The 13304-nt window shown below is 45.8% G+C and overlaps 1 protein-coding gene across 1 annotated transcript in view; it reads right to left on the reverse strand.

Moving 5' to 3' along the window:
* Positions 1–13304, reverse strand: part of LOC117521976 (potassium/sodium hyperpolarization-activated cyclic nucleotide-gated channel 2-like) — a 130771-nt gene that overhangs the window by 47925 nt on the left and 69542 nt on the right. The window contains exon 4 of the mRNA XM_034183339.1: positions 931–1149. Within this exon, the coding sequence (XP_034039230.1) occupies positions 931–1149 (219 nt within the window). The remainder of the gene's footprint in view (positions 1–930; positions 1150–13304) is intronic.

Here is a 13304-nt window from a genome sequence, read left to right on the forward strand (position 1 = left end):
ATAAATACAATTATGACTGCACACTCGCAATCCAACATTTATTTGTATTTATTTTTCCCTGCATGTTGGCGAAGCGTTTATAGCAGGTTAATGTTTTCAGTGGTGTGTGTGTGTGTGTGTGTGTGTGTGTGTGTGTGTGTGTGTGTGTGTGTGTGTGTGTGTGTGTGTGTGTGTGTGTGTGTGTGTGTGTGTGTGTGTGTGTGTGTGTGTGTGTGTGTGTGTGTGTGTGTTTGTTTGTACAAGATAGCATATAAACGGCTTGGCTAGATATCTAGAAGTGATTAGATTCTGGAGTAGTTTGGTCAAAGTTTAAGGAAACTATGGTCCAGAAAACACCCTTACCGTGTATCCCAACAACCAAGAAGCCTAAATGGATCAACGTTGGTGGGAATATTACTTAGCTAGATAACTAGAAGTGATTACATTTTGGAGTAGTTTGGTCAAAGATCAAGGAAACGGTCAAAGAAAACATGGTCTGAAAAACACTTTTTTGTATGTGTATTTCAACAGCCAAGAAGCCGTGATGGATTATCTAAAGCATATATTGATTAGCAAAATATTTGTGACTGGCATGAATGACTCCATAATGAAGTGACACAGATATTATACATAGTCAAAAATAAATAAATAAATAAACACCATTACTTGTATATCTGATGCCTTTCATTTCATTTGAATCAATTTTCCAGTACAACCAAAAATCGATGATTATAACCTCAAGTTACTTCCTGCAACTACAAACGGGACATATTTTTTTCAAAAAGCTAAAGAAAAAATATACATATGTAGAAAAGTTGAACAAACTGGATTGGAGATTTGTTGTACTGTGAGAAAACCTTGAAAAGAATGTTAAAGAAGGAACAGAAGGGAATGGATTTTAAAAAAAAACAGTCCCAAACAGATCTGAGAGTTATTTTAAAAGCTCCTCACCTTTTCCTGATACTGCCGTCTGGAGGAGTCCAGGGACTGGATGAGAGCTGTTGCATGGCCAATAAATACAGCATAGCAAGTCGCTCCTACAATCATACTCAGCATGGTGAGCCAGATATCAGACAGACTTTCCGGGGCCTGTCGGCCATAGCCGATGCACAGCATGTGGCTCATAGCCTTGAATACAGCAAAGGAGTACAACTCTGACCATGTGTCATTCTGTGGAGAAACAGAGAAATGCAGATAAGTAAACAGTTAAAGCCATCAGATATTCCGTAAAAAGACGACAGCTGTAAATAAAGGATTTGTTATCAAAACTGTGGGGAGCGACAGGTTCATGGAATAACACTTACACAAATGAGAACTCGAGGGACGGTGTTACATAACAAAGCACGGCAGAGGAAATGGAAAAGTCACAGAGGGACTCGTCGGAGGCCTAATCAGAAAGAAGTGATGGTTGGAAAATTAATTCCCCATAGAGGAATTAAAATGAGAGGTCATAAAATATGCCCTTTAAAAGCCGAAGCTGAATGAACTGGAAGCTACAACAGGAAGTAAAAGCTGGGCACCGGTGATCAGGATGCTGGTGCCGAGACCTGAACCTCTTAATATATCTTACAAAAACATCAAGACACTTCAGTCAACTTCGAAGACCATTTTAAGAAACTTTGGTACTTTGGCATCATAGGTCATACCTGTAGTTTTGTGTAAAATCTCTGAAACTAAACAAAGGATTGATCAGAGGGAGTTCAGCTGATCTGATATCTGAAAAAAAAACTCTTCCGTTTGGAAGCGCTGTGCCTGTCTACAACTCACCATCAAAAGAGAAGGCCCAGCCCAAAAACACACATTTACCTTAACATCTCCGCTACCAGTGGGCTAGATATTTAAGCAAAAGCTTATATAGATCAGTGAATTCATGAAGTCACAAAGTCATAATATGGAGTAATATGAAGTCTATAGTAAAACGCAACATCTCTGCAACCAGTATAGCTTGAGAGGTAACCTAAAGCTTCTATTGATTAGCAAACAGTTTGCCATTGGTTAGTACAAATAAATCACAATGAAGTCATTAATAAGACATCAAATTTAGCTCCCAGCCATTGGTGAGCACCGTTTAGATAATCAGCTAACAGTCAATTAGCGATGCTAACTTTTTCATGAGAGTATTAGCTTAAAAGCTAACTCTGAAACCTATAAGGGGACCAGTTAGCTTCCAATTAATTTATTTCCGCTAACCTAACATTTTTGAGTAAAATTTAAAAATCGAAAATGTTAGCAAACCCAAAAATCATAAGTGTTTGCCCCTGTGTATAGTTTATAGGCTAATTCAGCAAGCAAAATCAACACATGGCACAAAGCTAAGAAGCATCACATCAATCCAATCCAATCTACTTTATTTCTATAGCACATTTACAAGCAGAATGTTACCAAAGTGCTGCACAAAATTTGCGTAAACCAGTGTTCCTACCATAAAAATAGTAAAAATACATTAAAATCATGAATAAATAAATGACTATATCATTAGAAAAGTACAAAATCAAAACATAAATAGAATCCATAATAAAATATCATAAAAGTACAAGTTGAAACACTAAAAGACAACAAGAGGACCATACAACTCACACGGAGCTAAAAGCTGAAGAATAAAAGTGGGCCTTTCGGCGAGACTTAAAACACTCCACTGTGGGGGCAGTTCGGATGTGGAGGGACAGAGCGTTCCAAAGTCTGGGACCTGCCACAGAGAAGGCTCTGTCCCCCCTGGTTTTAAGTCTGGTCTTTGGTGCCACAAGCTGGAACTGGCCCTCAGACCTCAGAGGTCCACGATGTACTGTGGGGCCAGTCCATTTAAGGCTTTATAAATAAATAATAAAATCTTAAAATTGATTCTATGATTAACATGGAGCCAATGCAAAGATGCAAGAATAGGTGTGATATGAACATGTTTTGTGCTCCCTGTTCAAAGGCGCGCAGCAGCATTCTGGACTATATGCAATCGGTTAAGGGTATTTTAATTTATTCCTAGATAGAGTGAATTGCAGTAGCCAGACATGACGAGATAAAAGCATGCATGGCGCGCTCAAAATCTGAGAACGATAAAATTTATTTAATTTTAGCTAAAAGACAAAGATGATAAAACTAGATTTAACAACCATGTTGACCTGCTTATCAAGTTTAAAATCAGAGTCCATAATGACGCCAAGGTTGGTGGCTGTGGGTTTAGTGTGTTGGTTCAGAGGGCCCAGGTCTAAGGGAGCTGTAGAATTGACACTGGGCCCAAACACAATCACCTCAGTTTTGGTTTCATTCAAATTAAGAAAATTTTGTGCCAACCAAACCTTAACCGCCTCATTAAGGCGCTCAAGCAAGGGTGTCAGGGGGCTGCTACTGTTCTTCTTTATTGGCAAATAAATTTGAGTGTCATCTGGATAAAAAAGATAAGAAATGCCATGTCTTTTAAGCACCTGACCAAGAGGAAGAAGGTATAGGGTAAAAAGCACAGGCCCAAGAATAGAACCCTGTGGGACTCCACAGTTAAAAGGGGCACAGGACGACATGGAGTCTCCCAATCTGGCAGTGAACAAGCAATCAGTCAGGTATGAGCGGAACCAGTCAAGGGCTGGTTCAGCTGATCAAGGAGACAGCAGGAGGTCAAGGATTCAGGATTCAAAGGATTCAAAAGAATTTTATTGTCATATGCACAAAGGAACATGTTCCCTGCACAATGAAATGTGTCTACTGCATTTAACCCATCCTAATTGCCAGTTAGGAGCAGAAGTCGCCATTAGGCGCCCGGGGACCAGCTCCAGATGTACATCCCTGCCTTGGTCAACAGCAGGGCTGAGCAAACCAAGACCGACCCATAACAAACGACACACACATAACACACAACATAAGCCGGCCCAGTACATAAACACATATAAAAAGCAGACACGAGGTAAGGAAGAGAAAAAACCCTCATAGCCGCTGCGTTACACAGCAGCAATGAGGAAAAAAAAACCCATCAGCACAGAAAAACAATAATCACACAGACAAACAAAGACGCAGGACGACAACCTAGATTTGAAAGTCCAGTTTATCAGAACACTCCGGAGGCAGCCTATTAGGCGCCATCAACGGCCTTGTCCGACAATCCTGGAAGGGGGAGGGGATCAACCCTGAGCAGTCCACTGTCCAAAGTCAACGTCAGAGCTGGAGAAGCTGAGGGGAGGGGGATGACCAGGGAGCGAGGCTTAAGTGTTGATCTTCTTGAGGAGGTTTGTTATCGCAGCGGCCTTGAAGTGCAGCTGTGTTTGGGGAAGCCAAATGAATATCCAGATTAGCAGACACCTGAAAGATTCCACAGTTCTGAGAACAGAGTGGCTCTCAATACATCTGAAAGTAGGATGTGGTCTTTACTGACGGTCAAAGCGGATTTCCAGAGCTGCAATCCTGCCCGAGATGTTTTCCAGTGTGCGGTTAACACCCGCCGACTGCGCAGCCACTGCCTTCCCAATTGAATCAATCATGTGGGGCAGCCTGGATGGCCCAATTATCGCTGCTTCTACCTTCATAATTTTCCGGTAAACCAGCGCCATGCCCGCTCCACACAGCAGAAAGCCGGTCACCACCAAGCCAAATATATACACATCTTCAACGTACTCCACAGAAAGTGTGTAAAGGCACATGACCTGCCATCTCCTCCACGAGTCCATCACGTAACCCATCACATGCGTCCCGGCAGGACAGGTCGGGTCCTCCGCCCCCGAATGTCTTGTGGAAAAAATAGTGTCAATTGCGTTCAGAGACCACTTTAACAGATCCATTTTTGTCATTTTCCAGAAGAGCAAAGCTGCAGCCTCACAGACAACACGCCACAGAAGCAGGAAAGATAAGGAGGGAGGGAGAAGAGAAAAATGTGTCCGTCTCGGCCGAGTGCAAGCTGGCAAAAAAAAAAAAAAAACAGAGTAAATATATAGACTGCATTTTTATAGCACTTTTCCTTCTGAAGCACATGCTCAAAGTGCTTTACAATGATGACACACTTTCACCCATTCATGCAAACACACAATTTATCAGTGGACAGCCACAGTCCGGTGCCCCGGGGAACAGCTCCAGAAGTAGAGATGCTGCCTTGGTCAAGGGCAGAGAAAGGAGCAGACCTTAAGTAAGAAAAGGTCCTCATCACTCAAGCACCTGTGTGCTAAGGCAAAGGCTACCTGGATGTCTTTGGAAGTAGGTCTCTTCAGACCCATCCAGGTAGCCTTGGGTCATTGGTTAGCATGCAAGTCTCTCAACCATGCTAAAATAATTTTCCATGTGTATATTATTTCTTAACATTTATTTTTAATTTAATAACTGATTTCTGCTTTGCTGTGTGTCTGAATTGAACTGAAATACTTTTTGTCTCAGTGTGCAGAGCATGCAGAGTATGCATCAGCCCTTTGATGCCTTTCAGTTGTCTTGTGTTTTAATTTGTCTACAAGAGAAAGTTGTGTCCTGTGTAGTGAAGCTGTATGACGGAGGGAGCAGAGCATCTGTTCCTGGAAGTGATGACGTTAAACACTGCACCACAAAGACGTCAGAGAGCCCGTTTGCCAGAGCACATAAAAAAACAAAATTTCCCATCATGCCGAGCTGACAGAAACAAACTTGGACTATAAATATGTGGGAGTACACAAAGGTGACAGCCAGCACTCGGGCCCGAAGATGTTAAACAATATCCTCTTTGATAAGGTATAACCTCTAAAAATATATTAGCAATCTAGCAGTGCATGTTGTATAGACTAATACATTACCCTGTCTTTTTTCAACCAGCTGCATCCCTTGGAGGCAGCACAGTGGCTTAGTGGTTAGCGCTGCTGCCTCACAGCGAGAAGGTCATGGGTTTGATTCCCACCTACGGTCTTTCAGTGTGGCACTTGCATATTCGCCCTGTGTTTCTGTGGGTTCTCTCCGGGTGCTCTGGCTTCTTCCCACATCCACAGACATACTTGTTAGGTGAACTGGAAACTTCAAATTGTCCGTAGGTGTGTGCGGGGGTATGAATGTTTTTGTTTGTGTACATGTGGCCGCGACACACTGGCATCCTGTCCAGAGTGTACCCTGCCTCATGCCCTATGACTGCAGGGATAGGCTCCAGCCCCCTGCAACCCAATCTTGGATAAGGGGTTGAAGATGAGTGTGTGTTTGCATCCCTTGGTGATGCACACATCCATTTATAATGAAAATGCAACACAGTGCCAGCGCTAACAGAAAAAATACGTCACACTTCACACAGACGCAACTACTGCCACTTCTGTTCTGTAAACATGACCATGAATACAACAACTCTGTTGTCTTGTTCAGTCAGTTTAAAATCAATTTCATGGGTGGATGACACGAGACACTCGTTTAAAATCATAGACTGTATATATTGGACAAACCCTGTGTGAGTGGTTTTGAAGTTCAAATGAGGTGGCTCCAAATGTTACCATCTTGACAGTGCTTAACTGCTCCACACTCCCAACCCATACAGTAAATGGGTAAAGAGGTGCAAGGCCAGTATGACATGGGTGGGACAAATGAAGACCAAACCCACCCCATTTGGAAGTGACCCAAACAAGAGATGCTCAGCCTAAACAGGCTAACTTTGATTCAGGTCAGGTGTTTGATCAACACATAATGAAGTGGACTGGGAGATGTTTTTTTTTTTTTTTGATGGGTATTAAAAACTATTTTACCGAGTTAACGTCACCGAGCTGTCTGTGAATTAGTACAAACAGCACTAACATGCAAATTCTATCATACTAAAATTTCACTCAACAGGAATACTGATGGACAAATTTCTTAAACAGTTTATTCATAAAGATTACTGCACAGCAAGATATACTGTATGAGCACAAATATTTGTAATAAGATGCTCAGAAACGACAAACACAGTCGAGTCAGTTAGTGGGGCCCTGAATCGACTCACTGTACCTCGCTGTACCTCAATGTGTCACTCAAAGTGACCAAAATACCTAATTATTCATACATCTGTGGCTTAAAATAGCTTAGACTGATGAGTTATAATATAACACCCGCCCCCACCCCCCCCCACACACACACACACATAATTTACTATAGAATGCCATTACCAATACCAATACCATTTTTTTTCACCAGGATGTCAACATGTTTATTTCTACAGTAAATTTGGACATTTTAAAAATAACCCAATTACCCGGGCAGCCTGTTGTACATCCAGGCACCTAAACATTGAGGCGTGTGTACAACCTGCTACAACCCTAACCATGATGAAGTCTACTGGTGACTTTAAACTGACTGGAGAGAAAAAGGACTGCTCCGGGTAGGGAATGAGGTCTTGCCCCAAATTAAGGAGTTCAAGTATCTCGGGGTCTTGTTCACGAGTGAGGGGACAATGGAGCATGAGATTGGCCGGCGAATCTGCGCAGCAGGGGCGGTATTGCATTCACTCTACCGTACTGTTGTGATGAAAAGGGAGCTGAGGCAAAAGGTGAAGCTCTCGACCTACCGGTCAGTCTTCCTTCCTACTCGCACCTGAGGGTTAGGTCATGACCGAAAGAACTAGATTGCGGGTACAAGCGGACGAAATGGACTTCCTTAGGAGGGTGGCTTTTGTGGGCTGCCTGTTCCTGCTGCTGCTGTTTTCACTTCTGCACAGGTGGCGCGCCTCAAGCTGATCGACACACCTGCTCCTAATCTCATCAGTCCCTGGATATAAACCCGGGCTCTTCACTCCATCATTGCCAGAAACTCAGCGTATCTTTCACGGTAACTGGCCTCTCGTTGTGCATTCCTATGCAGTGATAATCCTGAGCTCCCACGCTCTTTTGATTGCGCGCTGCACCTTTTTTTTCCTGCAGCCTGTTTGAGTTCTCAAGCTCAGCATTTCTTGTGGTCGTTTTTCTAGCTTCAGCTTGTTTCAACTGCTTCAGCTCATTTCAACACTCTGGACTCAGCTAAGATAAGCTGTTACTTAATTTGACTGTGAATTAGAGTTGATCAACTTCTGGAACTGACTCGGTTCATGTATTCAGTAATCCACTCACCTGTGTATCTTCTCCAGACTCCACATCAACAGCCACCTGGCTTCTGGATTACATCACCTGGGTTCAACGCCACCTGGACTGTGGTTCCCTGGTTCCACCGCTGAGCAGGCCACTGTCTCCACCTTGCAAGGCTGCCTCTTCATATATTCCATCTGTAAATAAACCAGTGTTCTGATCCACTCCATTTCCATTTCTTCTCCCAGGTTTTGGGTTCGCCGTTCCACTCCAGCCTGAACTGTAACAGGAGTTTCTAGCCACGTCATGGACCCAGCGGGGGCAGACCAGATGCAGCAGGCGCTTATAATTCAGGGGAAATACCTCAGGAAGCTTCAGCAAGCTGTGGATTCCATCGCGGATCATGTGAACTTGCTAACCGATCAGGTTAAACATTCCGACACTCGGCTCACAGATCTCTCCACACAACTCACTCAGCTGTCATTCATACACACACCAACACCGCCTCCCGCTGCTCCGGCTCAGCTTGTCACAGCTTCGTTTCCCATTGCAACCGCTGCAGCGGTGCCCGAACCATTCATATGCCATCCAGAACCGTTCTCTGGTTGGGTAGACACTTGCAACTCATTCTTAATGCAGTGTTCCTTTGTTTTCAGCCAGCATCCCTCTCATTACGACTCTGATGAAAGCAAAATTGCGTACATGGTCAATTTGCTCGGGGGGAGGCTTGGTCCTGGGCTACCACTCTCTGGAGCAATGATTCTCCGTTCCTCCACTCGTTCTCCTCATTTTCAAAAGAATTCTGTTTAATAGTCGACCATCCTACATGGAAAGATTCCATCTCACAGCATCTTTTAACTCTAAAACAGGAGCAGCACAGCTGTGTTTTCAGTCAACTTCTGCATTCTTGCCGCGGAGGCTGACTGGAATACCGCGGCGCTGCGAAGCGTTTACATTAACGGGTTGAACGATGCACTTAAGGATGAGCTGGCAGTCTAGGACGAACCAGCTGATCTGGATCCTCTCATCTCCCTCGTTATTCGTCTTGACAATTGGTTGAGGGAGCGATGTCGGGACAAAGGCCGTCGGGCTGACCGGGTCATTTCCGCTTGCCCCACCCTGCGGCACTCACTGGGGCTGTCCCTACCAAGCTCCACTGAATCTACCTCTGATACGCCAGCTCCCCCTGCTGGTGAGCCTATGCAGCTTGGCAGGGCCAAACTGTCCCCAGAGAAACGTCAATGGAGACTGGCAGCCAAAGAATGTCTATATTGTAGTGCTAAGGAACATATCCTCAGCACCTGCCCCAGTGAGCCAAGCTAAATTCACGGGTGTGGGATCTAGTCACACTCAAATCCCGGCAACTATCTTTTTTTGCAATGAGAGGCTTTTGGCCCCGGCTCTAATTGATACGGGAGCCGAAGGAAATCTCATTGATTCAGCATTAGCTTCCAAGGCTAATATACCTCTGGAGCCACTTCCTTTCCCACTGTCAGTGCATGCATTAGATGGATGGTACAGCCCTTCCGGCCATTACTCACCATACTAAACCTTTGACGTTAGTAGTGTCAGGAAATCACAAAGAAACCATACAGTTTTTTGTTATTCCTTCATCATCTCCCTTGGTCTTATGCCACCCTTGGGTTTCCAAACACAGTCCCAGTATTGATCACTCAGTGGAATGGAGCCTGTCTTAAGGGGTGTCTCAGTTCCTCGGTTCCTCCCAGCGTGATTGTCAAGGAGAAGGTCCATTCACCTCCCGATTTATCTTTAGTTCCTCCTGAGAATCACGACCTTGGTGAGGTTTTCAACAAGGATCGTACACTCTCACTGCCTCCTCACCATCCTTATGACTGCGCCACTGATTTTCTTCCAGGTGCTCCGCTACCTTCAGGTAGATTGTACAATCTCTCCTGCCTGGAACACGAGTCAATGGAGACCTATGTCCAGGAATCCTTGGCTGCTGGGTTGATCTGACCTTTTTCGTCTCCCCTTGGGGCAGGGTTCTTTTTTGTTGGTAAGAAGTATGGTACCCTTCGCCCTTGCATTGATTTTCATGGGCTAAACGCCATTACAGTCTGCAATCAGTACCCACTACCCCTCTTAGATTTGGCATTTAGCTCTTTGCATGGGGTGACCATATTCACCAAATTGGACCTCCGAAATGCCTACCACCTGGTGCGTGTCCGGGAAGGGGATGAGTGGCAGACGGCCTTTAATACTCTGTTGGGGAACTTTGAGTACCTGGTCATGCCCTTCGGCTTGAGCAATGCGCCCGCAACTTTCCAGGCATTAGTAAACGATGTGCTGCGCGACTTCCTCAACTGGTTTGTGTTCATCTATCTAGATGACATACTGATTTTCTCTCCGGATCCCCAGACCCATACCAAACATGTCCGATTCGTACTCCAACGGTTGTTAGAGAACTGTCTGTTTGTTAAAGCTGAGAAATGTGGGTTCCACCTCGACACTGTCTCCTTCTTGGGCTTCATTATATCTCATAATCAGGTCAAACGTGACCCTGCTAAGGTCAAAGCCATCACAGACTGGCCAATTCCATCTTCAGTTAAACAATTACAGCAGTTTCTTAGGTTCACCAACTTTTACTGTCGTGTCATCCACGGGTTCAGTCAGGTGGCAGCTCCCCTCACCGCACTCACTTCCTCCAAAACCACTTTTCAGTGGACTCCTCAGGCTGACTACGCACTCACCTAGCTTAAGAACCGGTTCGCTACTGCCCCCATCCTCACTCAGCCGGACCCGGATTGTCAGCTCACAGTGGAAGTGGACGCCTCTGACTCTGGGCTGGGTGTGGTCCTGTCCCAGAGGTCAGAGAGTGACAACCATATCCATCCGTGCACGTATTTCTTGTGGCGCCTTTCCCCCACTGAGAGGAACTACAATGTGGATAACCGGAAACTCCTGGTAGTCAGGGAGGCACTTGCAGAGTGGAGACATTGGCTGGAGGGGGCCGCAGTTCTATTCATTGTTTGGACAGACCAGCGCAACCTGGAATACATTCAGTCTGCCAAGCGTTTGAACACCCGGCAAGCCAGGTGGTTGCTATTTTTTGGTAGATTCAACTTCACCATTTCATACTGACCAGGCAGCAAGAACATCAAATTGGACGCCCTCTCTTGACACTTTTCTCCACCAAGGGAACCACAGACTCCTCCTGAGACCATCATTCCACAATCCATGATTGCGGGGGAGCTGACATGTGATGTTGAGCAAGCCATCCAGGAAGCCCTTATCCGCCATCCTGATCCCAGGGGAGGGCCGCCCGGTCGGCTTTTCGTGCCACCTGAGACCAGATCCCAGGTCTTACAATTCTGTCACTCTTCCAATTTGGCCTGCCACCCTGGGGTTCATCGAACTTTGGAACTCCTTTGTTGCCACTTTTGGTGGCCCACGGCCAAAGCTGCAGATCCACCCGGTCTTCCATGTATCCCGGTTGAAGCCTGTGCACTCCAGTCCTCTGTGTCCTCCAGCTCCTCCGCTGCCTCCTGCCCGGACAGTGGACAGTCATCCAGCTTGGCCCGTTTGGAAGATCCTGGAAGTTCATCGTCGGGGCCGGGATTTCCGGTATCTGGTGGACTGGGAGGGTTACGACCCTGAAGAACACTCCTGGGTCAACTGGGGCCGCATCCTGGACCCTTCCCTCATCCAGGACTTCTACCAGGACCATCCTGATCGTCCTGGTAGGTTGCCTGGGGGCTCCCATTGAGGGGGGGTACAAGGTACTATTGTGGGCTGCCTGTTTCTGCTGCTGCTGTTTTCTCTTCTGCACAGGTGGCACACCTCAAGCTGATCAACACACCTGCTCCTCATCTCTCAGGATAATCCTGATGATCCCGTCATCATCAGGATTATCACTGCATTCCTACGCGGTGATAATCCTGAGCTCCCATGGTCTTTTGATTGCGCGCTGCACCTTTTTTTTCCTGCAGCCTGTCTGAGTTCTCAAGCTCAGCATTTCTTGCTTGTTTCAACTGCTTCAGCTCATTTCAACACTTTGGACTCAGCTAAGATAAACTGTTACTTAATTTGACTGTGAATTAGAGTTGATCAACTTCTGGAACTGACTCGGTTCATGTAATCAGTAATCCACTCACCTGTGTATCTTCTCCAGACTCCACGTCGACAGCTTGCAGGTGGCCACCTGGCTTCTGGATTACATCACCTGCATTCGACGCCACCTGGACTGCAGTTCCCTGGTTCCACTGCTGAGTGGGCCTTGTCTCCACCTTGTAAGCCTGCCTCTTCATCCATTCATACATTCCATTTGTAAATAAACCAGTGTTCTGATCCACTCCATTTCCATTTCTGCTCCCAGCTTTTGGGTTCGCTGTTCCACTCCAGCCTGAACCGTAACAGTGGCTGGTGTCTCCCTTAGAGATTAGGTGAGAAGTGTCAGGATTTCCCCCGGATCCTGGTTTTAACTCTGTCTTCTAATCAGTGTCATGTGTTAGTTTCTCCACCAGATGGCGCCCTCAGTTATTTTTCCAGCCCAGTCTCACATTTTTTTTGGTGCTCCCGTCATGAAATGTTTCAAATTTTCGTGACAGGGTTTTTTGTAACTCACTATTACTAATTCTCAACCCTAATTATAACCACCTCGACCCCCACCCCACTTCACTGTTAATTTTGTGCGGCCATCACGGAATGTATTAGAATGAATTTGTGCTGCCGTGACAAACGTGAGGCGCTTCTCGTGACTGTCACAAACCAACAGATTAATGTATATTTCGTGCTGCTGAATCACGACATGCCGTGACACTGGGTTGTATTTTTCACACCTGGATTGGATGAGTGATCGATTATTGATAGACTATTTAAACCCTGACTTTCTGTTCAGTAGTTGCCAGATACTTGTGAGCATTGCCAGACTTTGCCAGACTCATGCTTAAGACACCAGAGCTTCCCGCAGCTAAACTTCAGGTAACCTGGCCTCCCCTCTAATTCCTGTATTAGAGTGAACTGTCTTTCCTGGTGTTCCAAACGATTCCTGCGCAGCTCCCATGCTGCCCTGGCTCCTGGTTCCTGGCTACCTGCACAGCTACATCACTTTGGAACTCCTCAGCTCCCTGCTCAGAGCGCAACTCTGCTACACGCCAGTTAAGTTCCTCCTCGTCTTAGTGGGATCCCGTTCATACTCATTCCTGTCTGTGTTGTTCCTGTCAAGCATTCAACCTGTTCCTGGTCGTTGAACCTTAATAAACATTCTCCTTCAAGACTGGCTCAGGATACTGCAGCTCCCTATTTTCACCGCCAGGAGGTGGGCCATCTCTCCATACTGCAGGCACCCCAGCGCAGTGGGTCTCCATTGCCTGAAACAGTCCGATTCCGTCCGGACCACTAACCATAACAGAAGTGTTTGGCCAA

The sequence above is a fragment of the Thalassophryne amazonica genome, chromosome 12, assembly GCF_902500255.1.
Source record: "Thalassophryne amazonica chromosome 12, fThaAma1.1, whole genome shotgun sequence".
Taxonomy (NCBI): Eukaryota; Metazoa; Chordata; class Actinopteri; order Batrachoidiformes; family Batrachoididae; genus Thalassophryne; species Thalassophryne amazonica.